Source organism: Condylostylus longicornis, unplaced genomic scaffold (assembly GCF_029603195.1).
Source record: "Condylostylus longicornis isolate FDR11 unplaced genomic scaffold, ASM2960319v2 ptg000045l, whole genome shotgun sequence".
Taxonomy (NCBI): domain Eukaryota; kingdom Metazoa; phylum Arthropoda; class Insecta; order Diptera; family Dolichopodidae; genus Condylostylus; species Condylostylus longicornis.
Window position 1 is genome coordinate 654,654 of NW_026578014.1, and position 23,183 is coordinate 677,836.

General features: G+C 26.9%; 4 protein-coding genes across 10 annotated transcripts; 2 read left to right on the forward strand and 2 right to left on the reverse strand.

The window, feature by feature from the left end:
• The first annotated feature begins 7 nt into the window (after window positions 1–7).
• LOC129610507 (histone H2A) lies at window positions 8–544 on the forward strand. Its single transcript, XM_055523116.1, has one exon. The coding sequence runs from the start codon at window positions 127–129 to the stop codon at window positions 499–501; it is 375 nt and encodes a 124-aa protein (XP_055379091.1). The 5' UTR covers window positions 8–126; the 3' UTR covers window positions 502–544.
• Window positions 545–1,081: 537 nt separating this feature from the next.
• LOC129610514 (histone H4) lies at window positions 1,082–1,451 on the reverse strand. The gene has a single exon (XM_055523124.1). The coding sequence runs from the start codon at window positions 1,391–1,393 to the stop codon at window positions 1,082–1,084; it is 312 nt and encodes a 103-aa protein (XP_055379099.1). The 5' UTR covers window positions 1,394–1,451.
• Window positions 1,452–2,028: 577 nt separating this feature from the next.
• On the forward strand, window positions 2,029–2,454 carry LOC129610516 (histone H3). The gene has a single exon (XM_055523126.1). It carries the CDS (start codon window positions 2,044–2,046, stop codon window positions 2,452–2,454), a length of 411 nt encoding a protein of 136 aa, XP_055379101.1. The 5' UTR covers window positions 2,029–2,043.
• A 5,073-nt stretch (window positions 2,455–7,527) lies between these two features.
• Window positions 7,528–22,239, reverse strand: LOC129610499 (anoctamin-1). 7 transcript variants are annotated; one of them, XM_055523101.1, is made up of 16 exons: window positions 21,514–22,239; window positions 15,085–15,523; window positions 14,923–14,991; window positions 14,396–14,467; window positions 13,521–13,624; window positions 13,284–13,449; window positions 13,089–13,209; window positions 12,899–13,010; window positions 12,270–12,828; window positions 11,998–12,201; window positions 11,683–11,941; window positions 11,407–11,612; window positions 11,166–11,341; window positions 11,003–11,108; window positions 10,791–10,929; window positions 7,528–9,307 (listed from the first exon to the last, which is right to left on the reverse strand). In XM_055523101.1, the coding sequence occupies exons 1-16, from the start codon at window positions 21,744–21,746 to the stop codon at window positions 9,015–9,017; spliced, it is 3,258 nt and encodes a 1,085-aa protein (XP_055379076.1). In that variant the 5' UTR covers window positions 21,747–22,239; the 3' UTR covers window positions 7,528–9,014. The 7 variants fall into 7 exon arrangements, with proteins under 7 accessions (XP_055379076.1, XP_055379075.1, XP_055379082.1 ...); XM_055523100.1 differs by having other exon boundaries at window positions 13,521–13,681; XM_055523107.1 differs by having other exon boundaries at window positions 13,521–13,681; window positions 22,100–22,233.
• Window positions 22,240–23,183: the final 944 nt, after the last annotated feature.

Genomic DNA, 23,183 nt, shown 5'->3' on the forward strand with positions numbered 1-23,183 from the left:
GAATTGATCTGATTCAAATTTTCTGTGTTTATTGCTATAATCTACGATTGTGTACAGTACAAGTACAGTACAGATTATTAAATATTTTAAGTTGTATCAAATAAAAAAAAAAAGAAATCATTAAAAATGTCAGGACGTGGTAAAGGTGGAAAAGTTAAAGGAAAAGCAAAATCTCGTTCTAATCGTGCTGGATTACAATTTCCAGTTGGTCGTATCCATCGTTTATTAAGAAAAGGTAATTATGCCGAACGTGTTGGCGCTGGAGCTCCTGTTTATTTAGCAGCTGTAATGGAATATTTAGCTGCTGAAGTTCTTGAATTGGCTGGTAATGCTGCAAGAGATAATAAAAAAACCAGAATTATTCCAAGACATCTTCAATTAGCCATCCGAAACGATGAGGAATTGAACAAATTGTTGTCGGGTGTTACAATTGCTCAAGGTGGTGTATTACCAAACATTCAAGCTGTATTATTACCAAAGAAAACTGAAAAGAAAGCCTAAATAACCTCAACGAAATTAACAATTTTACTATTTAAAACTAAAATTTAATATAGAAAAAAAATAAAACGTCTTTTTCAAGACGACAAAAAATTTATTAAAAGAGAAATTTTAAAATTTAATATCTTTCAATTACGAATTACGAGTATCATATTGCATACATAACAACTCAATTCAATATTCGATACAAATAAATATTTCATTTTTTCAATTTAAAAATCATTTTAATTAAAATGAACCGAATTATTTTTAATATTATTCTAATGAAGAATCTATGAAATCTATGAAAATTCGAAATGAAAATTATTTTAAATATTTTTTTAAAAAATTTATGATCTATTAAATAATAATTTTATTTTATTTTATCTATATTATTCATTCTTTGATAAAATTAAAAATATGATTAAAGTATAAAAATTCAATTTTTTAATACGAAAAAAATTTTTCGCATTCATTTAAAATGAATTTATTATATTATTAATATTATGGAATTTAATGGAAGAGAAGCTTCATTTTAAAATACTCTTTTTATATTTTTTGATGGCCTTGAAAAAGGCCTTTTGTATATAAATATTAAAATAATTTAACCTCCAAAACCATATAGAGTACGGCCTTGTCTTTTCAATGCATAAACAACATCCATTGCAGTTACAGTCTTTCTTTTAGCATGTTCTGTATATGTAACAGCATCTCTTATAACATTTTCTAAGAAAACTTTAAGTACACCTCGTGTTTCTTCATATATCAATCCTGATATACGTTTCACACCGCCACGACGAGCTAATCTTCGAATAGCTGGTTTTGTAATACCTTGGATATTATCACGCAAAACCTTACGATGACGTTTTGCACCACCTTTTCCTAATCCTTTTCCACCTTTACCACGACCAGTCATTATTATTCAATTAAAAGTTACAAAAAAATTACAAATTAAATTTGATAAATTTACAACACAACTGAATGTTGATTACTGAACTAAATTCTTCGATTTTCCTCTTATATTTATGCATATTATTTCTTTCAATACACACACATTTTTCTTTTCAATTATTTACTACTACTACAACTCCAAAATACAACTACTATTTTATGACTTCAGTATCAGTTCCTAGTCCTACAGTCTATTGGCTAACCAAACCCAACACTTTTGCAAAGGCGGTTTGCGTTCGCGCCTTTTTTCCTTTAATTAAAGTGCACTCAGCACTATGCAAATTTATACATTTCTTCGATAATAATTAATATATTTTACTTTTTTTACTACATTTTAAATCCCAATTCTATTCTAAACATTAAAAAATAATAGAATTTATTGTAAATTTTATATAAATTGTATTTGGATTTGTGTTTGTGTTTGGGTTTGTGTTTGTGAAGAAATCGAGAAAACGTATTTGTATTGGTTTTTCTCATGAATACTATAAATATTTGTATGCGATGTGGTACATAAAATTATTCTTTTTGATTAGTGAAGTGAAGTGGTACACATCGTAATCGTATTCGTATTGTAATTTTTCCGGTTTCATTCTGAATAAGATATTGAATTGAAAAATGGCTCGTACAAAGCAAACAGCCCGTAAATCTACTGGTGGTAAAGCACCACGTAAACAACTAGCAACTAAAGCAGCAAGAAAAAGTGCACCAGCAACTGGAGGAGTAAAAAAACCTCATCGTTACAGACCAGGTACAGTTGCTCTTCGTGAAATTAGACGTTATCAAAAGAGCACTGAATTATTAATTCGCAAATTACCATTTCAACGTTTAGTTCGTGAAATTGCTCAAGATTTCAAAACTGATTTACGCTTCCAAAGTTCCGCTGTAATGGCTTTACAAGAAGCTAGTGAAGCTTATTTAGTTGGTTTATTTGAAGATACAAATTTGTGCGCTATTCATGCTAAAAGAGTTACAATTATGCCTAAAGATATTCAATTGGCCCGTCGTATTCGTGGTGAACGTGCTTAATTATTATATTTAAATATTTTATTTAAAAATCAAACGGTCTTTTTCAAGACCATAAAATTTTAAAAAAAAAGTAAATTTAAACCAATTTGTCTATAAATAATGAGCCTTATTCTAGTTGTCGAAGTAGAGCGACAATTGTCGTTACGACTTGAATTTGATATTCTAAGCGATGATCGCAGTGACACTTGTCGGGGAATAGCGGGAAAATGTATTTCAGCCTTATTCCAGTTGCCGTTCTTTTGCGAGATATGTAGTACGTTTTTATGTAGAGATATGATACGACGTTTTTTGTCGAAAAGTATTTTACAAATGATAAACAAGAAGGGTACACCAAAAATCCAAGTTAAAACAACAATTTAACAAAATCATAAAAAAAAATCTATATAATTTTATACATAAATTAAGTCATAAAATATATATGTACATATGTATGTACATAATTTAATTTTTGTTTTAATGACATTTTTTATTATTTAAAAATATAAATATAGGTACCTATATACTGAAAATTTTTTTAGTTTTTTACTCGTCGAAATTTCTTTTGAAAATGAAACGCATTGAAAGTGAAACGTAAGTGACACGACAATTAGAATAAGGCTCAATATATATTATAGAATGCATAATAAATCAATCAAAAGTTATAACAAAAATAATCTCATTCAATACTTTTCTTTAAAATTCAATTTAAAAATTCAGCATTTTTTCATTTTACTCTTTAACTAAAATATTGTTAGCCTTAATAAAGGCTTTTTTTATATACAGTATACGGATGTTATGTAATATGTACTTACATTCATATACATACTTACATCATTATTTAAATTCAGATGGTAAAAGTACTTTATTTTTTTCCTGCAGATTTTTTGGCAACTGCTTTTTTGCTCCACCTTCTGTGTATGAACACCTCGTACAATTTTGATATGGGTTGTATGATTCAACTTCATGTAGATTTTTCCCAGGTTTGGCAAGTGCCAAAATCTTTTCTTCTGTCTGGTGGCATAAATGCATTGTTGTACATATTGTTCAAAATAATCGTAACATATATTTTCATGCTGTTTGGAATTTTTTTTAATAAGTACATCGGAATTGCATCGTTCCCAGCTGATTTTTTGCTGTTTCTTGTTTTTAGGATGTCACATAGTTCCTCTACCCTAATGAACTGGCAGTATGAACTGGTACAATATTGTTTATGTTTAACAAATACTTTTGAAAATTGACGTTTATCACATACTTATAGTTTTTAAATTTTTTTCAAGTTTTCCGTCTGGTTTATTTTTTTTTTTAAATGAAAATTTTTTTTCTCTTTGCGAGAAATTACGTCATTGTTTCTTTTTTTTTTCAAGTTTTATCCCAAACAGAAATATTATAAAGAATTAAGAATCTTTTTTTTTCCTTGAACATCTTTTAATTTCATTAACAGATTTGTCAATAAAAATTTTTACGGTTTTGACAATTGGGAAGGTCTATACCGGTTGAAATTTTATAAGTTTTAGAAACATATTTTTGAGAAACTTTTTCTTGAATGAAAACTTCTCTCCTTGGAAGTCCTTGGAAAGAATGGTGAAAATTTTATTTTCTTCATATTTTTTCTGTTAGCCGCTAGAACAGACCAAAATCAATGCAAAACACAAATTTTTTCAATTTTTATATTTTTATTTCAATAATTCACAACATTTTCCTTTCAATCCATATATGAAATTATAATATACATATTTATTAAGTATTACTTATTTTATTTAAAGAAAGCTATGTAAATTCAAATTCAAATAATTAAAAATTTTTTTTTTTAAACTAGAAAATGTAAATGTTATACACGTATCTACATAATATAAAAAAAATAAGTTAAATATGTGGCATATACATATATACATATATTTGCGTATTTTGATGACAAAAAGAAAAATATCTATGTAACAAGAACATGTAAGTATAAATAAATGTTTATTTAAAGTCGAAAAGAATTATATGATCACTTTTAGATATAAGTGACGAATCTTTTGTTTTAGAATAAAGACCGATAAATATCGAAGAAAAAAGACACTTTGGTGTAAGAATTGTTTAAAATTTAATCAACAACTAATACAAAATGAAAAATATTTCGAGCCCAAAAGAGGAACGCAATACCAACAAACTTTGTTAGGCCAAGGGTCAGTTTCAGTGGCATCACAACAGGTGAAAAATCAAAACACACAACTGACACAAGTAATGAACGCCTTAGGAGCGAACCAAACTTTCAACTTGAATTAAATGAGTACCCGAAGTTACGCAAGGACAAAATGGGGAACAAGAAAAATGCTCTAAATGAATATACGGAGCACAAAAATAAAAAACATCAAAACAGACAGAGAAATGAAAGACATAATAAAGACATTGAAGTAAAAGAGATAAGATCGTGAGTCATCAGTTGATATTCGAGCGTGATACAGTTAACATGTTATTACGGCAAATATTAAAAAGTTTAGTTTTGTTTTAATTTTAATTTATGTGTATAAATATAAATTGAAATGAAAAATAAAAATTAAATTAAAAATTAGTGAAAAAGGACGCTTAAGTATTAAAACAGTGAAGCACTTCTGGTGCTAATTTTAATCTAAACAAAATATATTTTTAGATATATAGTGAATTTATAAATAGATTATAGTAAAGTTATAAAATTATTGCCTCCTGTGATGGCAGAGACCGTCGTCTCACAACAAATGCTCGCAGAATTTAGAAAGCTACAAGCTGAAAATGCGAAGCTTATGCAACTACTGCACATGTTGCAAGCAGAAAATAAGGATCTGAAGAAAAGTTTGCAAGGGAATCACTTGGAAAGTGACGGGGATGAATCCAATGTAGAATTGGAGCAAGATTTTCCCGCTTTGGGAACAACACGGAAAAGAATCTCCCAAAACATAAAGCAAAGCAGCAAAAAGGAACAAACCACCAAAAAACAAAAAACTAATTCGGTAGTTCGAGAAAAGGCCGCAGAAAATGTAATTGCTGAAAATGGCAAAAGCAGTAAGCCGCCAGCAATTATAGCCTTTTATAAGAACCATAAGGAAATACAAAAAAAAAAATAAAAAACAATTTGAATAATGATAACACCGTTTTACATCTAAAGGAGGAATCACTCAAAATTCAATGCCTTACAAAATGTGATTTTGAAAAAACAAAAGAACTGTTAAAAGCTAACAAAATCAATTATTATACTTTTACGCCGAGAGAAGAAAAGCCTTTCTCGATGGTTCTCAAAAATATTATAACAACATACTAGGCTGATGAAATAAAAGCGGCATTAGAACAAAAACTCACTGCCATTAAAATAACCAATATTAGGCATTTGGCTAGAACCAGCTGGTTGGTGCAAGTAGCAGATAGCGAATCTACGAAACTATTGAAATAACTTAAGTCTATATTAGGAATTGCAATTAAAACTGAAAGATATAGAGGAAAAAAGATTTTTCAATGAAATAATTGTCCAAGTTAGAAGAAGCTTTTTAGAAAACTCGAAAGAAGGTATCTTAGACATGCAACTGGCTTCTTTAGAAAAGATGATAACTTATGGTACAGCAATCAACATCTGTTGATTGCTGTACCATAGCAGCAAAGCAAAAATAATAAGAATTGACAACTATCTTACACAATAAGCAGTGAAATTCATCGACAATATTAACAACATACAGAATAATTTAACTCAAGACATCCTAAACTACAATGTGCAGCTTACCGAGAAATGGTATCATATAGGACATCTTAAGCTGCTAAATCAACGAAATCTCCTATTTTGGCAGAACAAAGAAATAATGAGCGGCACTCCAATGCACAATACACTTAGTTTATAAAATATTATTTAGTTATAAGTAGATAAATAAGTGTTATATAGTTTTACAAAAAAAAAAAAAAAAAAGTTAAAACTGTAATCTTAATAACTAATCCTTCTCAATTAAAACTGTAAGCCACTAAAATAAAATTAAATTGTTAACACAATTAACTATAAGTAAAAATTTTGACAAAGATATAATCTCTATCTGTAAAATTAATGTTTAAAATTAAAGAAAACATTACAAATGTATGACTATGTAAAACATAATGGTGATAAATAAATCAAAATCAGAGAAAACACCGTGAAGTTAAAGAGATAATATGGAATAAATAAAATACCACAAATACCTATGTTGGAAAGGACTAATAATTCAGGTTTATTCTTATAATGAGTTCAGGAGTTAATAAAAAACATAAAGCAAATCCGAATGCAATCTGCAATTAAAAACCATAATGAATAACATTGATATTTTAATATAAGAATAAACAACGCATAATAATTTCTGAAAGTCAAAACTTGCATAAGAAAAAATGGACAGGAACGTCTTCAAGGATATAAAAAAAATTGGGGATATAAAAAACTAGCCTCTTATCACTGCACTAGCCAATCATGCGAACCGACAATTGGATAGTTTGCGTTCGTTAATCTTTAGTGATATCGTAAAAGCTTATAAAACTAGAAACACATCTGCTAATTGATATTAATCAGTTAGCAGAATATAGCACAAAATAATTTAAAACTAATGTATTTGGTGAAAAGGTTTCCTGAAAGAATGCCTAAATGTATGCTTGTTCTTCAACAACGTTTTTAACACCACTTACATACCGCGTGGTTGAAAAGAAGCTACTGAAATCATGCAAAAATGCTCAACTACTTAGAAACTACAGGCCTATTTCATTTCTATCTAATAGATCAAGTCTATACGACGTTTTGTTCATGATTTTCAATTTGATTTTAGAACAACACATGAATTTACCACATTATCAGCAGACATAGCGTTTGAAAAATAGAAAATAACCAATGTCGTGGGAATTAATATACAAGAGCCCTTTGACACCGTTATGCAGAAAAGAATAATTTATAAAAATCATCCATGTACAGTTCAAAAACATATAATATGCTTTAATATATTGTGCAGTACAATTTCAAAATCATTGCCATACAATGCAATGGCGCCATAAAATTATTCAATAAAATTCTGAACCATAAGTGAGAATTTGAAACAGAAAATAAAACTGGTATTTTATAAACAGATATAAACAGTTCGATATGGCACCACGCCTAATGCAACTTTAAGAATCTTCGAAAGCAAATTCCTAAGGCACGCCACTGGATTATATATGAAAAGCAGAACAAGGCATCATCGAAATCAAGAGGTCTACAAGAAAGAAAAAATCATCAGAATTGAATCACCTAGTAAGACAAACATTAAAAGACAAAAACAACAAACCGGCTATAATTACGTGAAAACTGCAAAATTGAAAACATAATAAACCATGTGGCGAACCTCATCGATGAATTCTTCATTATAAACCACATAAGATTACTACGTCAAAAAACAGCTTATTCAAATACATGAACTTAAGCTGTAACGATGCCCAATATGCCGAATAAAAAAATTAACTGTATATAAGTTAATCGTAGGTTAAGCAAAAAGACAAAATATAAATTTTGAGTTTTCACCTTTTCTGAAACATAAGAATAATAATCTAAAAATAAATTTTAAATTTAAAATTATAAAAATTTTAAAGAAAACCTTATGTAATATCAGGCTTTAAATTAAAAGTAAAGAAAATAACTATTAATATATTAAATCTTAAAATGTATTTTTTAAAAAACGTAGTCAATTAAAACTAAAAAAAATATATATGTGTATACTTGAAATATGATAAATCTAAAAAAAAAACCCTAAAAAAATTGCTAATTACAATCACTTTTTACTGTTTCGGAAAATTTTCCATAATAAATTTCATTTATTTTCCTATGTTAATGTATAATAACATATTTTAGTTCTTATTAATAATTCCACAACCACAAGCTTATAATCAGGATTTACTTTTTTGTTCTTTTTGAGATTCTAAAACTTCAAATAAGATTCTTCACTTAAAATAAATATTAATTAAAGATATAGATTTTTGAGGACGCAAAATTAATTTTCTATTGATTTTTTATTTGTTTTTAATAGTTGAAATTTTACATTTGAACTTAATTACTTATTGAAATACCTTCTTAATAAACGAGATTCTATAAACCGATTTGCTTAAATAACATTTTTCTATTAAATTTATCCAATTAAAGTTATAGCAAATTAAACTAATTTTAATTTAACCAAAATGTGAATAAAGTGGAAACCAAACTTTATTAACAATGTTGTAGCATTAGTTATTATTATCACAATATTGTATTAGAACTTGAATAATAAAAAAAAACTTTGATTATTATTAGCTTAACAACAGGTAACTAATAAAAAAAACTAGAAATATCACAAACAAAAAACGTATAAATTTTTTTTAAAAACATTGGTTTAGTTCTCTTAGCTTATCAGTATTTCCAACGTATGCATATTACTGTCTCAAAAATATTCGTTTGTTTAACTTAATTTTATTTTTAAAGTAATTAGTCAATTTTGGCAATGTACAGACATACATATTTCTTATAAAACATAAATCAAAATAAAATAATTTTTTTATAAAATTTTAGGCTTAATAAAATAGGATTATATATTGAATATAAAATTTATAACTATCACTTATTCCTACACAGAAACAGGTCCAGTGTCTGCAGTATCCATTGTAATATCAGAACTGGCAATGTCAACAATTGTAGGGTTGGCATAAGTTAACGCAGCCATATTAACATTACCTGATGACATCGTTGAAGTATTCGGAGGTGGATATGCTGGCTTATGTCCAGGTGCTGTAGGCTCTTCGGGACTGCCATGCATCATTAGATCTAGCTCGGACTGCGATAATTTACCGCTCATTAATTTTTCCATTTTAATAAAACTTAAATTAGGATCATTTTCTACATTTTGTTCAATAGCACGTTCTACATTGGTTTGGTAATGAGTTGTAGGAATTGTGATAATGATATTGTGTTGTGATGTTTATGTCGAATTACCAAGAATACGAGTATATAAGTTTATTCAGCATTCCAAAAAAAAACGTTTAAATATTAATAAAATAAAAAAATAAATCCATATGTGATATATACTTAAGTAATTAACTAATTAAAAAATTATAATTAATGGATTTATTATATCTAAGCACTAAGATGCATGATTTTTAAAAAAATAAATCTCAAAAATAAACAGTAGTAATATATGAAATTAAGCGAAAGTAAAATACAATTAAAAAAGAAAAAGTACTATTTCTTATCTGAAACTTTTACTTATGAAAAAATCAAATTAAGTGTGTTTTTATTTTAATTCAAATAAAATGAAACAAGATTTATTGAAATCAAAAACTACTTGTTAAATTAAGTTTTGGAGAACTTAATTTTTCGAAAACTTAGGGTGTACTGGCTAGAATTGAAAAAAACATTTTATAATTTAAAAAGAAATCTTTACAAAAAAAAAAGTTCAATATCACGGTTTTTAAAATGTTTCAAAAATTCACATTTCGAGGTAAATTCATTGATACGTCGAATTAAGACGATCTACTTTTAAAGATGCTCTCATTTTTCTAATAAAGGTTCATCGCCTCGCCTGAAAATGCTGAACTTATTGTTTTCGATATTATTTCATTTCATTTATTCATTTGAAATGAAATTTTACGTAATTTTTTTGCGGTATAAAATGACATTTCCCTACTAAAATTGAAATTGCGTACTGCACCTGCTTCGGGTTTGGAGGCTATTCTTGGTGATGAATTGGTGTTAGAGGTGTCGATTGGACTGTCCGATAGCTGTGAAGTTTTCCGGAAGGCATTAAATAAAACTAGAGACGAAATTAGGGGTCTTGTGCGTGGGAGTTCGGACGTGCAGTGTGGCCATAGCGTTGTGACCTTGTAGGAATGAAAAGAGATCGAAAACGTTTTTAGCATACAGTAGGGCCTTCTCTTACAATGGTCAGGGGTTTCTGTCGGACACCAATGAGGTTGAATGATTCCTGTAGATGGTTGTTGGAATTTGCATAACTTAAGTGGTAGCCAAGTGTTACTCTAACACTCGTTCTCTTACTAGCAACTAGGAAAGCTGAAGTTGATTCAAATTTTTTAGAGAGAAAAAAAGCTGTGCAGAAAATATATAAAGTAAGAGAAATTCAAATTTTCATGTGAAATATATGCGCGTGCATTACTTCGGTTGTTGCAAGAAGAACCAATATATTCAGTTTAAGGAAAATTTTAGCTTTTTTAATTTAGAAAGTTTAATTCTGGTTAGCTTTGACTTCTGTTCTGCAAATACACTCTTAATTTACGAAACTATTCACAAATCACTCAAAAAATATCATGCCTACACGTTTAAATAATTTTTTAACAAAAAAATAACATTTTAAAAAAAACGGTATCACAAAAAAATTTTTTTATATTACCTGCTCGAGCTCTTAAAGTTTCTTGTTTTATAATTATTTCATTTGTAATGTAGGCTTCACGACGTATTTGATCACGTAGGTCAGTGCTCATATCTGGTATGCACCATCGAACTAATATCATAACTAGTGCCACAAAATTCTAAAACGATATAGATAATTTCAAAAATCAAAACATAAATACATATATTTTGACTTTGAATTGTTAGATATACCTCAAATAAAACAACAAATCCTAAACGACAGGCTAAAATAATGTAATATTCGTTCGTCAAATCATACTTATCTGGCGAATTTGGGGGAGCCCTAAAATCATTATATCTAAAATTTTAAATTTTTTATTATAACTTTTCGTATTAGTGTAAAGCTAAAACGTACCTACAAACCGTTATGTTAGACTGCAGCGATGCCGGGTTTCTTTTAATTTCAAAATCATTTGTATCAAAATAAGCTAGGGTATAATTTAAATATCCTTCTAATGATTTGTCTTCTGTTTTTCTGTATAAATATACAAGACGTGGTATAAAATCAGATGTAAAAGCTATGATAAATCCCTGTAATCGAACAAAATTTTTTTAAAGTTAGTTATGTTTATACATATATAATTTTTTCAACTAACATTCGTTATAACGCTTAATTTTCCAATGCTGTCTAAAATTCGGTACCATACTCCAATATCCTTTACTCTTTGAGAGACAGGTCGTCTATAATATGTTAATAACTTTTTTGCATCCAAACGCATTTCTAAAATGTTATTCAATAATGCAAATAAAGGTGCCAAGGGAAAGGCAGTAACAAATATGGTTACAAATCCGTATTGTAAAACTAAGATAAGAAAATAAAATTAATTCAAAAATTACTATTTTCTAAATTTGTATATAAAAAGTTTACTTACCCATTTCTAAATATTCAGGGAATAAACTTCTTGGTCCCCATTCAACTAACTTTAAATCACGCAGCCACCTATCTCCAGTTCCTTTTTTCATTTTTTTACTTTTATTCCTATTGCGATTTAACCAACCTACGCGCCAAATATTTACCCATTTCCAAAAAATTGGCATTATCATTTCTAGAATGGAGTTCATTGCTTGTTTACCAATCATAATTATTGCAAGTTGAATACACAATTCCGTCAAACAACCACCATTCGAGCACTTGTAATAAATAGTAAATATAAAAACATAAATTCCCATAATACACTTCACTTTACCTCTTCTTGGCGATATTCAAGCCAGCGATTATATTTTCCAGGATGACCAACAAATTTGCCTTTAAAAAATGCAATGTAAAATATTGACGCATAATAATTAACGAATTGTAACAGATAAATTTTAAGAGTTAGCGAGTCATCAAATTCAGTTTGGGTTCTTAACAATTCTAGCTCTGTTAGGTATTGCGCTAAATAGGTATACATCTAATTTTTTTTAATAAAAGGTAATTCGTAAGCCGAAATATTTATAATTATAAAATTATGTTACTCACGTAATTAAAAACAAAAATTAAACATAAATTGATGCAAGCTGCTGATCCGGTTGTTATCATTATGGCACTTGAAGTATTTACAGCACTACCATAAACACTCAGAGCTGCTAAGATCGATATGCGATACAATACAACCGCCAAAACTGCGGCAAAAGCTAATGCTACTAAAAGAAGTACAACGGAGAAGCTTAATATTGTTGCAGGAACTTTCATACGCCAAAACGGTGGTTGAGGCTCTTTTGTATTTGTTACGTAATCTATGCGCGTTTTTCTAACATGAGCTAATCTTGCCAGATATTGCGGTCTTGGATGCTCTTCATGGACGTCAAACCCAGTCAAATCCCACCGATGGGTAATTTCAGCAGAATAACGTTTCCATAATTCCAAAAATAATGTTGCCCAAAAAGACATAAATACGGCAAAAAACACCGTAGTTGAATTATCTATTAAATAAGTTATCCTAGCATAGAAACACGTTTCTTTTAAACTCCAATAATCACACCAATAATCGCAAAGGGGGCACATTTTAATTTCAGGTTTTCCTGAGCATATTTGATTCCTAAAAAAAAAAACGATTGTTTGTTCATAACAGTAACATGAAATGTAATATCAAAAAATTAGACGCTTACGTAGGAATATTTTTATCTAAGGTCAAAAAAGAGTATGAAAAACAAATAACCCCTACAACAGAAGCTAATAGTAACATATAAGTATAATAACCCAACCATGCGAAATATAAACCTGCAAAATATTTGTATTTCCAAATAGAAAACAAAATACGTATGTACATATATATTTATTAATATTTCAGTAAATTACCTATTTTAACTCCAAAATATTCTTTAACATAATCTAAAGGCTGGTATCGATACCACTTTCTAACAGCCGCCCATTCAGTGTACAAAATGTATCGCATGCTACCTGGAACTGAAATTTCCCCCTAAAAGGTTATTGAATAGTTTAAATATTATTTCAAACATATTATTATGTATATTCATATTAAAATTATCTTACATCATGCAAAGGATAAGCGGCAATATAAACACCTTCAGATACCAGACGTTCAATACCAAAAGCAAAGTCATCTCCAGATTGAACGTATCTTTGTCTATCTAAAATGAATTGGACAATTCTTGATCTAACAGCTGCACTAAAAAAATTATCTTGTTGAAGATCAAACCTACATGTATACGTGATGAAATAAAAGTTAACGAATGAAATTATTTATGTACTCACTTTATAAAAACTTACAGATATTCTTTATCGCGACTGTAAATGGCAGTAAACCTATGAGATTTCCTTGGAAAATGTCGTTCATCCACTAAAATTTTTTTCAGAAGGGATGCACCAAAGCCCTTCAATTGAGAGTATATATTATTTGTAGTAGTTCTAATGCCACTTAATCCGGGAATCTAACAGGCGTGTTACAGGGTACAAGCAAAGTGTTTATTTTCACAAAAAAAAAAATCAAACAAAAAAAGACCATTGATGGATGCGAATTTCATGAAATAAGATGAAAACAAAACAAATGAATTATTAGCAATTAATTTGACATAATATATGGAATGGAGGTCAATTTTTCAATCTAATAATTAACACACTTTTAACACTACTATTGCAAATTTGCAGCATATTTTTAGTTAAGCAAGAAAAACAATCTCATTGAAAATATCAAAACAATAAAACGTTTTTGTGTTAAAATGCACTTCAAATTTTGAAAATTAAATAATACAAAATTTGTTTTTCTATCATTGAATTTTTATTTAAATGTCGTTTAAATAAAATGAAATAAGCACAGACACCGTATAAAATCAAATATGTACAACTCTTTGTTAAATGAGCACCTTATGGTTCAAATTCAAGCATAAAATTTTTTTTCTGCGGGTAGAAAGCGAATGGTTACAAGATATCTTTAATCTACGTGAAACAATCTATGTACATGAAACAATTATTGAATAACTTATTTACTTTTTTCTTATATTTCGATAAGTATAATATTTCAAAACTAATTTTGTCAAGTTTTAGCCACAAAATTCAATAAGAAATATAATAAAGTTACTTTAGTTGTGAAGACCTCTAACTTAAGTTAGTTTAGTTGTGAAAATTAAATTGTGAAAACATCTAACCTTTTCGCTGATATACTGCGCTGCATTTGTAAATTTGTTCATTTTTTCGTTTGAGTGAATTCGACATAATGACTGAAAAATAGTTTCAAAAAATTATGTATATTCAAAAGTTGATATGATTTTAAATTGTAATGAAAACACACAAATTTTAAATTTTAAGGTACTTATTTTATAAAAAGTTCAATTCAATCTTAAAGAATTTTATTTCGTATTAAATTGATATTTTTAGAAAAATCATCATATTTTGAATATATTAATTAACCAATTATCTACGAAATTTAAATGTCGCCGTGACAAAAGACGTGCTCTAAATTAATTACAAGAAGGTAAGGATCTATAATTCAATGACATGCCAGGATTTTATAATTCTTAAAACTTAAAACCATAATCTTGAAATAAACTTTTTGTTCAGAAAAATACTTTTTAACAAAAACTTCCATTTTTCAAAACTGCTTAAATAACTCTGCGTCAATAATAACTTTTTCAAACAGTACTTTGCTTAAATATTAGTTTCAAGTTTTAATTACCTCTTTCATTGGTAGGCGTAATTTTAAAATTTCTGCGTATTGCCGTAACACATCCAAAGGTGCATGAATCTAAATTAAAAATAGGCTATTACAAAGAAATTTTAAACGGTTTATTTATTAAAATAAAACATAAGAAATTTCAAATATACTTTTGATTTATACCTTAACAAAATTTAAATCTTCTCCAACGATTTCTCTTTCTATTTCTAATCCAATACCAACAAGGTTTTGTTCAAAAACCAAGCGTTTATCAAAGTTTATTTTTTCAATATCATTATTTACATTGCATTCCCATGCTAAAACAAAATCGACGGATCTAATGCCATCCGACATATACAATGAACTATTTAAAGTTGTAAATCCTTCAAATGGATTTGGCGATGGATCTCGACTAGTACGTCGACTATGAGTAAAAATTTTCCTAGTAAAATTGTAAACATGATTTTGTAATATTTCTGAATGATTTAATTTTTCATTTGGTGGCTCTAATGTATCCATATTATTATTTGTATCATCTTCTATATTAGTTTCGTTTACACATGTATCTCCGGGTGATGAATATGTTATAGGAGTCATTTCCCGAGTCGATATCGTATCGTTCCTACAACAAATATTTTATGAAAGCATACTATTAGATATTTGTATAAATATTATAAGTACAAGTTAAAATGTAATATAAGAATCGCATATAAATATAATAAAAGATATTGTAATTTAATAAGTACTAAATTTCAACAATTTGAAAGAGCTACAAAAAAATTCCTAAGAAAGAACTGAAAATCAAAGAACATTGAAAATAGTTTTTCATTTTTAGCACTTTGTAAAAACAAAAATATTTTTTTTTTATAATTAGATTAAAAGTTACAACATTTTTTTTGTTATCTACTTGAACGTTTTTTTAATAATACATCTTAAAGTTGAACAAACTAACTGATATAGGTATTCTATTTTTATATGTAAGTGCATATAAAAAAAATTGACTGGCTATGTTCTTAATGAAAACAAACTTCTTATGAAAATAAAATATAATTATAAATTAACCTAGATTGATTAACGCTTTAAAACAAGTAAGGGTGTATTATAGTGTTGTAGGTAAATACTACAAGTTTAGAGTTTCAAAAATTTAATTTCGCATTTGCTTTTCATTTAAAAATACATTTATATATATATAAAGAGCTTCATTAATGAGTGACTTAACATATGACATCGTTTAGTTAGGTCATCCAAAATGAGTAAAGTGTTAAGTCTTAAAGGTTTTCGAAATACAGGGATAAGCAACTTAGACAAAAAACTTATGAAAGTAAAAATTTTTTAAAAATTCATAAGAATCCTTTTATCTCGGTTGACATTTAGCCCCAAACAAAAATTTTACCCATTTTCGATGCCTTAAACGACGTTATATGTTAAGACACTAATTACAGAATCACTCGGTATGTGGTAACAAATGTTTATGACTGTCGAATATATAGGCAATTTACAAAAAAGCAAGGCTGCTTTGCTTTGATCAAAAAAAAATTCGTTTGGTTAATTTTTTTACTATTTTGTTCGTAATTTACACGATCAATCATCGATTTCAAGCAAAAATCTCTAATAAAAATAAGCATATTCGTTGTATTTACCTTAATTTCTTAATGGGAAGGGCTTTTACAGTCAAAAATTTGAAATTAGTAAGTTTTTTTGGTGCGTATTGAAATACGCAATCTAAAATTTTTGTATTCTTATCTTGATGAAAAAATAAATTGTATTGAAACAATTTTCAACATTCTTAAAGAACTGATTTTAACAGTTTATTTCAAAAATCACTACATAATATTATTATTATAAGAAAGTAACTAATTAGGTAAAATTTTAATATACAGTTTATATTCTTTTGTAAATTATCACTACATACATAAGTGAAGACAAAATTTGTAAAAAGAAAAAAAATATTTGAATTACTTAATCAAAATCAAAGAAAAATAATTGTTTTTATCACATCTTTTTCATTTTCTTTCAATTACTTATACAATTCAAAATAACATATGATTCTTATATTATTGCAAGCCTAAGTCGATATTTATTTCATTTCCTAAAAACTAATTTATATTAATTATTAAACTAAACAAATGAAATGATACTATTCGTTTGAGTTTTTTACCTTATTAACAAGAACTAAAAATTTTGTAAATGTGACTACATCGAAAAAAAAAAAAGAATACATTTTATAAATAGAAACTTTTTAAATATGTTTCATCTCTTAGTGTTTCTTAAAGTAATATAAATGTACTGCAGATTTCGAATTGAGTTTGTAATACCTTGTGAATATCTAGAATTGAGTAGTTGTGAATTAATTTCGAAAAGAATTTAGGTATATTCAGATAATATTCTTTGAACTTCAGATAATATTCTTTGAATCTGAATTCAAAAGTGTCAAATTCAGTGATATTTTATAAATACAAGTGCATTTGGAGTACTCGAAAAAATAAAAATTTTGTGGAGCAAAATATTATGTATTGCTAAACAATTTATGTATATATTCCTAAATAGAATCGATTAAATTTCACCTATAGAGCACACACATTTATATTAAATTTAAAATTTAATTTATTACTTTTAAAGTAAGCTTAAAGGATAAATATATATAAAATTTAATTTATATCTACAGTTCTCCCCGGTTAAATGCACCACGCTTAATTGATTTTCCCCTTTTATTGAACGAAAAACTAAGGCAACTTTAAATCCCTATTAAAATATACATGAATAACATCGTTTAATTGAGTCCCGTTTAATTGAACAACTCGCTTAAATGAATCTCTTTTTTTGGTATTACCTTATAAAAACTGTGAAAAATCCCCCTGTTTATTGACCTGAATTTTTGTTATGTTATGTGATATAAAAATATTATGGTTTACATATTTTGAATTTGAATTCACAGTTACATTACTTAGATGGATTTAAAATGATGAAAAATTTAAGTTTTAAAATTTTGAAGTAAAGAAACATTTAAGTTTTTAAATTTATTGAAAAATTATAAAATTAACATATGGAATAATTTGTTTTTATTTTTGATATGAAATATTTATTTTTAATTTTTGTTATGTTATGTGATATAAAAATATTATGGTTTACATATTTTGAATTTGAATTCACAGTTACATTACTTAGATGGATTTAAAATGATGAAAAATTTAAGTTTTTAAATTTTGAAATAAAAAAAAATTTGAGTTTTAGTATTTCATTAGTGTATCCCCTATTTTAAATATAGCTTTTTACCTAGGATATTTTGATAAGTATATGTAATAGGATATGCTTCCTATTGTTTTTATTAATTTTATGCAGTAGCAGGATCAAATTCGTTTTTGCGCCTGATCTTCAATAGCGAGTATTCGTTTTCATGCGTAAACGATTCAGTTAAAAAAATTCGTTTTATTGCACCAATTGTTCAATTAAACGGGATTTTTTTAATTGATTTACCCGCTTAATTGATACAAAAAGTGTGCAACTTTTCTCGGTTCAATTAACCGGGGAGAACTGTACATATAAATTAAATTTTTATATACTTAAACTGATCAACCTTTTTTTTCAGAAATCACCTTTTTGGTTAATGAGTTTTTGTTTTCTCAGTTGATAGTTTTTCGTTTTATATTAAAATTTAAATGAATTAAATTTATGACAATTATTATCCATTATGAGCATGGCTCATAGACTCGTATAGCAGTAATGAAATAAATTTGTAATAAAATATGTGTATATTTCAACCGGACTGCGACTTTTAGGGTTAAAAACGATGTTCTTTAAATAAATGTTTATTTTGACAGATGTATCTACATATGTGTGTGGACGTTTGATTTCTTTAAAGGTCAAAATTGAGATACAAAATTAATACACACATGTGTACATACATCAATATACACACATTGCAAAAACATTCGATATTTTGCTTTTTGTTGCTACTAATTTTTACAGTAAATTCTAAATCGAGTTTTTAAAAATATAAATTTTTAGAACATTTGTTTAGCATATTGATTAGCACTTCATTTTACATATTGAATGAAAACATGAATACCTACATACATATATTGAATAAATTTTATGTATTGAATTTATTGTACACATGTACATATGTCTATCTATGCGAACCAAAAAGATTTGAAAGACATTACAATAGAAACAGGTAAGTTACTTCCAATAAGACCGGCATGGATAATACATATCTATTTATGCTTTATGTCTGTATATATTAAAATTATAATACTATGTATGTACATAGTTATATATAATAAAAAAATGTATTATCGTATAAACAATTTATAATATAAAAAATTACACATATTAATTTTTTGTTGACACAATTTTAAACAAAAATAATATACCCATACTGTAGGTAGGTACTCAATTATAAACGTTATTATATTAAGTTTATTATGTAGAATTTCTAATTTCAATAAATAATTTATAAAAAGAGACGTTAGGTGCCTACCTGCATACCTATAATAAAGGTTTTTTTTATAAAAGCCAAAGAAAATTCTCCTAACCAAACATATCAAAACAGAAAGTTATGTATACATGCAAAATAGTAAAATATCCATATAAAAAGGATATTTTTTTTCTATTAGGGATACAAATTATGCTAAGAAAATTTTTTCAATTTTTCAATAAAATTACACACATTTTAATACATGTAGGTCAATACCACAATTTATGTATATTAATGAGTTTGTATTTAAGCACAATTATTAAATATAATAAAATTATTAAAGTAATGATTTAAATATCAAACTTCGGCTCTTATCAAATTTATAAAAACGACTTTAATTTAAATTACTCCACTTTGCTGTTCAAGCGTTCGACCAAGAAGAAGTTAAAATACAAGAGAATAATATGAAATAGTAATTTAATACGTTATACAACTAGAATATGTAGTACAACTGTAAATATAATATGTGGTGAGATTATATTCAATCACACAAAAAAGACTGATAATCAGTGTTGTTAATTTCAACTTGTTTTTCAGTAGCATTTTGTCTTAAAAAAATAGTATGGAGAGCTTTTGCGTAGTAATTTGGGGTGTCATTAAAAAACATACACTAAACAAAAAGTAAGGCATCTGACTAAATAGATGCGTAGGAGGAAATACTTGGTGCAAAAATGTTTTTATATCCGTGCTTGTAAAACCAAGTCACCCAAATGAACTACATGCCTACGCAACGTAGTGATATTTTCGACTTTGGTAGGTTCATTTTTCTGTTGCTTTTTTTTAATGTCAAATTGATCTAGTAACTGTCAATTCATTTTCAAGTGTGTAAAGCGCGAAATTAAACATTAACAATATAAACTTTTTTTGGAAAATAATTTTGAATTTTAGAAAAACAAAAACTTTACATAAAAAAAATATTTTTAGGTCTCCGCCAACTTTTTTTTTGGAAACTACATTTGTATAAAAAATTAAAGACCTTTTGAAAAAATGTATCATTCGTAAGCTGACACACGCTTTTCGAATTCATTGATTTCCATTCAAATTCCGTTTATGTAAACAATTATATTTTTTTCCATTTTTTAAAATCTAAGAACAACAAGTCTGGAACCGAATTTTATAATGAATTAACAGAAGACAAAATTGAATAAATACGTAATAAGAATATATATATGAATTGCAAAGTTGTTGAACGAAGTATATTCACTTTTAATAATATATATTATTAATTTATGTTTATTTTTATAATTATAAATTAACTGGCGTAAATATTGATTACTTTTTTAGCTTTGAAGAGACTTTTGTTACGATTTTACGAAATTATATTCAAAACAAATTCAATAAACTTATATCTTTAATGTACCCGCTTTCAAAACCTCGCGTTTATACTTCATATTAAAAATGACAACTTTTCATTAATGTGAAATTTCAACGTTGGACGTTTCTTTCGCGATATCGTTTTTCAAACTAGGTTTTAAATTTAATACAATAATGGCATTTTCATAACAAATGCAAATAATGACATTTTCTGTATAAAGACAAAAAAGTAGTAAAAATGGCTTGGCAGTAGTATAGTAGTACGGAATGCCAAAATGTAGTAAAATACTACAATTGTAGTAAAATTAATAACACTGCTGGTAATACAGTTCATTGTTTACATATGATTTACTGTGTGTAGAAACATGTATGTATGTGGTTTTTTGGCAACAAATTTATTATGAAAATAATGTAGGTACCTACCTACCCGCACTACTTAATAATTCAAATGAGCTTTACATATTGTGAACGTATGAATAAAAGCCTACTCATAAAAACAGCTTCCTTATACTTACATATTTAATTTTACCATTTATTTTTGAATCATTTATGTAATATGTATTTTATATTTCAAAAATATGGGATTCGCTAAATGTGTAGTATGTAGATATATGATATATGTATGTATGTATTTCTTTAATATTAGATATACAAGACCTTACGAGTCTAAAACTAGGTACTTAAATTTTGGATTGATCGTTGATTTTTCGATCTAGTACTCATATTTTCTGTCATTTGTATATACTCAAATACGTACATTTTATTCATGTGAAATTGTAAAATGTAAAAAATTTCTACAGTTTATAAATTCTTCGACTCACCTATCTGTGTCCATTTCATTTACGTCTCTATCACATAAACTAACCATTGATATTGCACTTAATTCGTTGTGACCGCTATTTAAGCTCAATTGAAAATTATTTTCGCTAGATTTGTAGCCGTACATTTTATTTCTACGTTCTCTCAATGACTTCATTAAATTTTCTTCAATATCCCCTGTGTAAACGCCGATATTGGCAGAAATTGAATTTTGGTTTCCTTCTTCAGGTTTCATATTTTTTCTGTTAGAGTTAAAAATTGTAACAGATGTTTTTGTTAAACATTTCAGAAAAAACGCATTTTGCTCATTATTTTTTACTTCACCACCCAGCTCATTTTGCAACAGTACAATATTGCTCGTATCTTTTTTTATGCAATACAAAATACATAGACAATAAAAATGGACTTCCAACTTTTTTTGAAACTATGTTGGTACAATATAGATATATTTTTATGTAAGTCTTGCGTTAAAGTGGAAGTTTTATTTTAACTTATTTTATTTGGTGCATTTATTATGTAAAAAACTTATGATGTTTATAGATAACTTTACTTTTGCCGTCTTTATTCTTCTTTTTTATTATAACTCACCCATGGTACTATAATATTAAATACATATATATTTCAGGGACCACAAAATACTTTAAAAAATACTATGAGTCATTTTCACAAAATATAAAGTTAAAAAAAAATAATAATAAAAGAAAACCTTAATCTAATTCTAAGTGTAATACAATTACCACAAAAAAAATTAAAAAACTATGTAATATGGTGTGACAGAACAGTGACACATAAATGAAATGCTAACCCGATTGAACCTAGCGTTAATTTAAATTTCATGGTACTCATCCACATTTTGAAGGACCAAATTGACATAACAGCATTAGATGTCATCTGAATAAGTCACCAGTTTTTTAAATTGTTTTTCAACACTTTTTTTTGTTCAAAGCATTACAAAAACACTAAATAAAAGAGTATGTATCTTGAAAAATTAATCAGCGTTCCCACTTTGATACTTTAAAACATTACTTTGATTTAATATCAGTTAAAATAACTTTTTTGAATTAAAGGAATTATTAAAAATTTGCTACAAATTACATGTACATTTCAATTCAAAGAATATCGAAAAGTGTATAAAATACTTTAAAAATGATAACAAGTTCCATGTTTTTTTTACATAACATATACATAATATATTGAATATTTATATGAATTATTTTTATTTTCAAAAAAAGATTATTATTTTGAAATAATTATTACTAATTTAAACATAGTAACATTGATATATGATTTTGTATTTTAAAAATTATATACATACATTAATGCGAGACCGTGTAAAACATACATTGCAGTATATATCCAAGAAAAAAAAATAAAAAAAAGGGACAACTTTAATTTTTTCTAAAGTTTGAATGTTTCGTATTCCGAAAGTACATAAAATACAAAATCAAGTAACATATTGATTTAAAGCCCTTTACTGGGCCTTTTAAAAACGGTTTGTTTAAAACCCTTATCTTTTTCGGAACGCAATTTATAAGCAAAAAAACTGGTACAAGTGTTAAATTAAAAAAAAATCGTTAAAATAGCCTTGAGATTTGACACTTAGTCCGGAACAATCACCCTGTATAAGTAAGTATATAAAAATGATTATCAATAAGAAATATACAATACATAA

Excerpts from the sequence above, each read along its gene's own strand:
- LOC129610516 (XM_055523126.1), top strand. The coding sequence starts at position 2,044 with ATGGCTCGTACAAAGCAAACAGCCCGTAAATCTACTGGTGGTAAAGCA.
- LOC129610507 (XM_055523116.1), top strand. The coding sequence starts at position 127 with ATGTCAGGACGTGGTAAAGGTGGAAAAGTTAAAGGAAAAGCAAAATCT.
- LOC129610514 (XM_055523124.1), bottom strand. The coding sequence starts at position 1,393 with ATGACTGGTCGTGGTAAAGGTGGAAAAGGATTAGGAAAAGGTGGTGCA.
- LOC129610499 (XM_055523100.1), bottom strand. The coding sequence starts at position 21,746 with ATGAAACCTGAAGAAGGAAACCAAAATTCAATTTCTGCCAATATCGGC. Across the intron at positions 12,829-12,898 it reads TTAGATAAAAATATTCCTAC|GAATCAAATATGCTCAGGAA; the intron begins GTAAGCGTCTAA and ends TTTTTTTTTTAG. Across the intron at positions 9,308-10,790 it reads AACTTTAAGAGCTCGAGCAG|AACGTGCTATTGAACAAAAT; the intron begins GTAATATAAAAA and ends AAACCAATGTAG.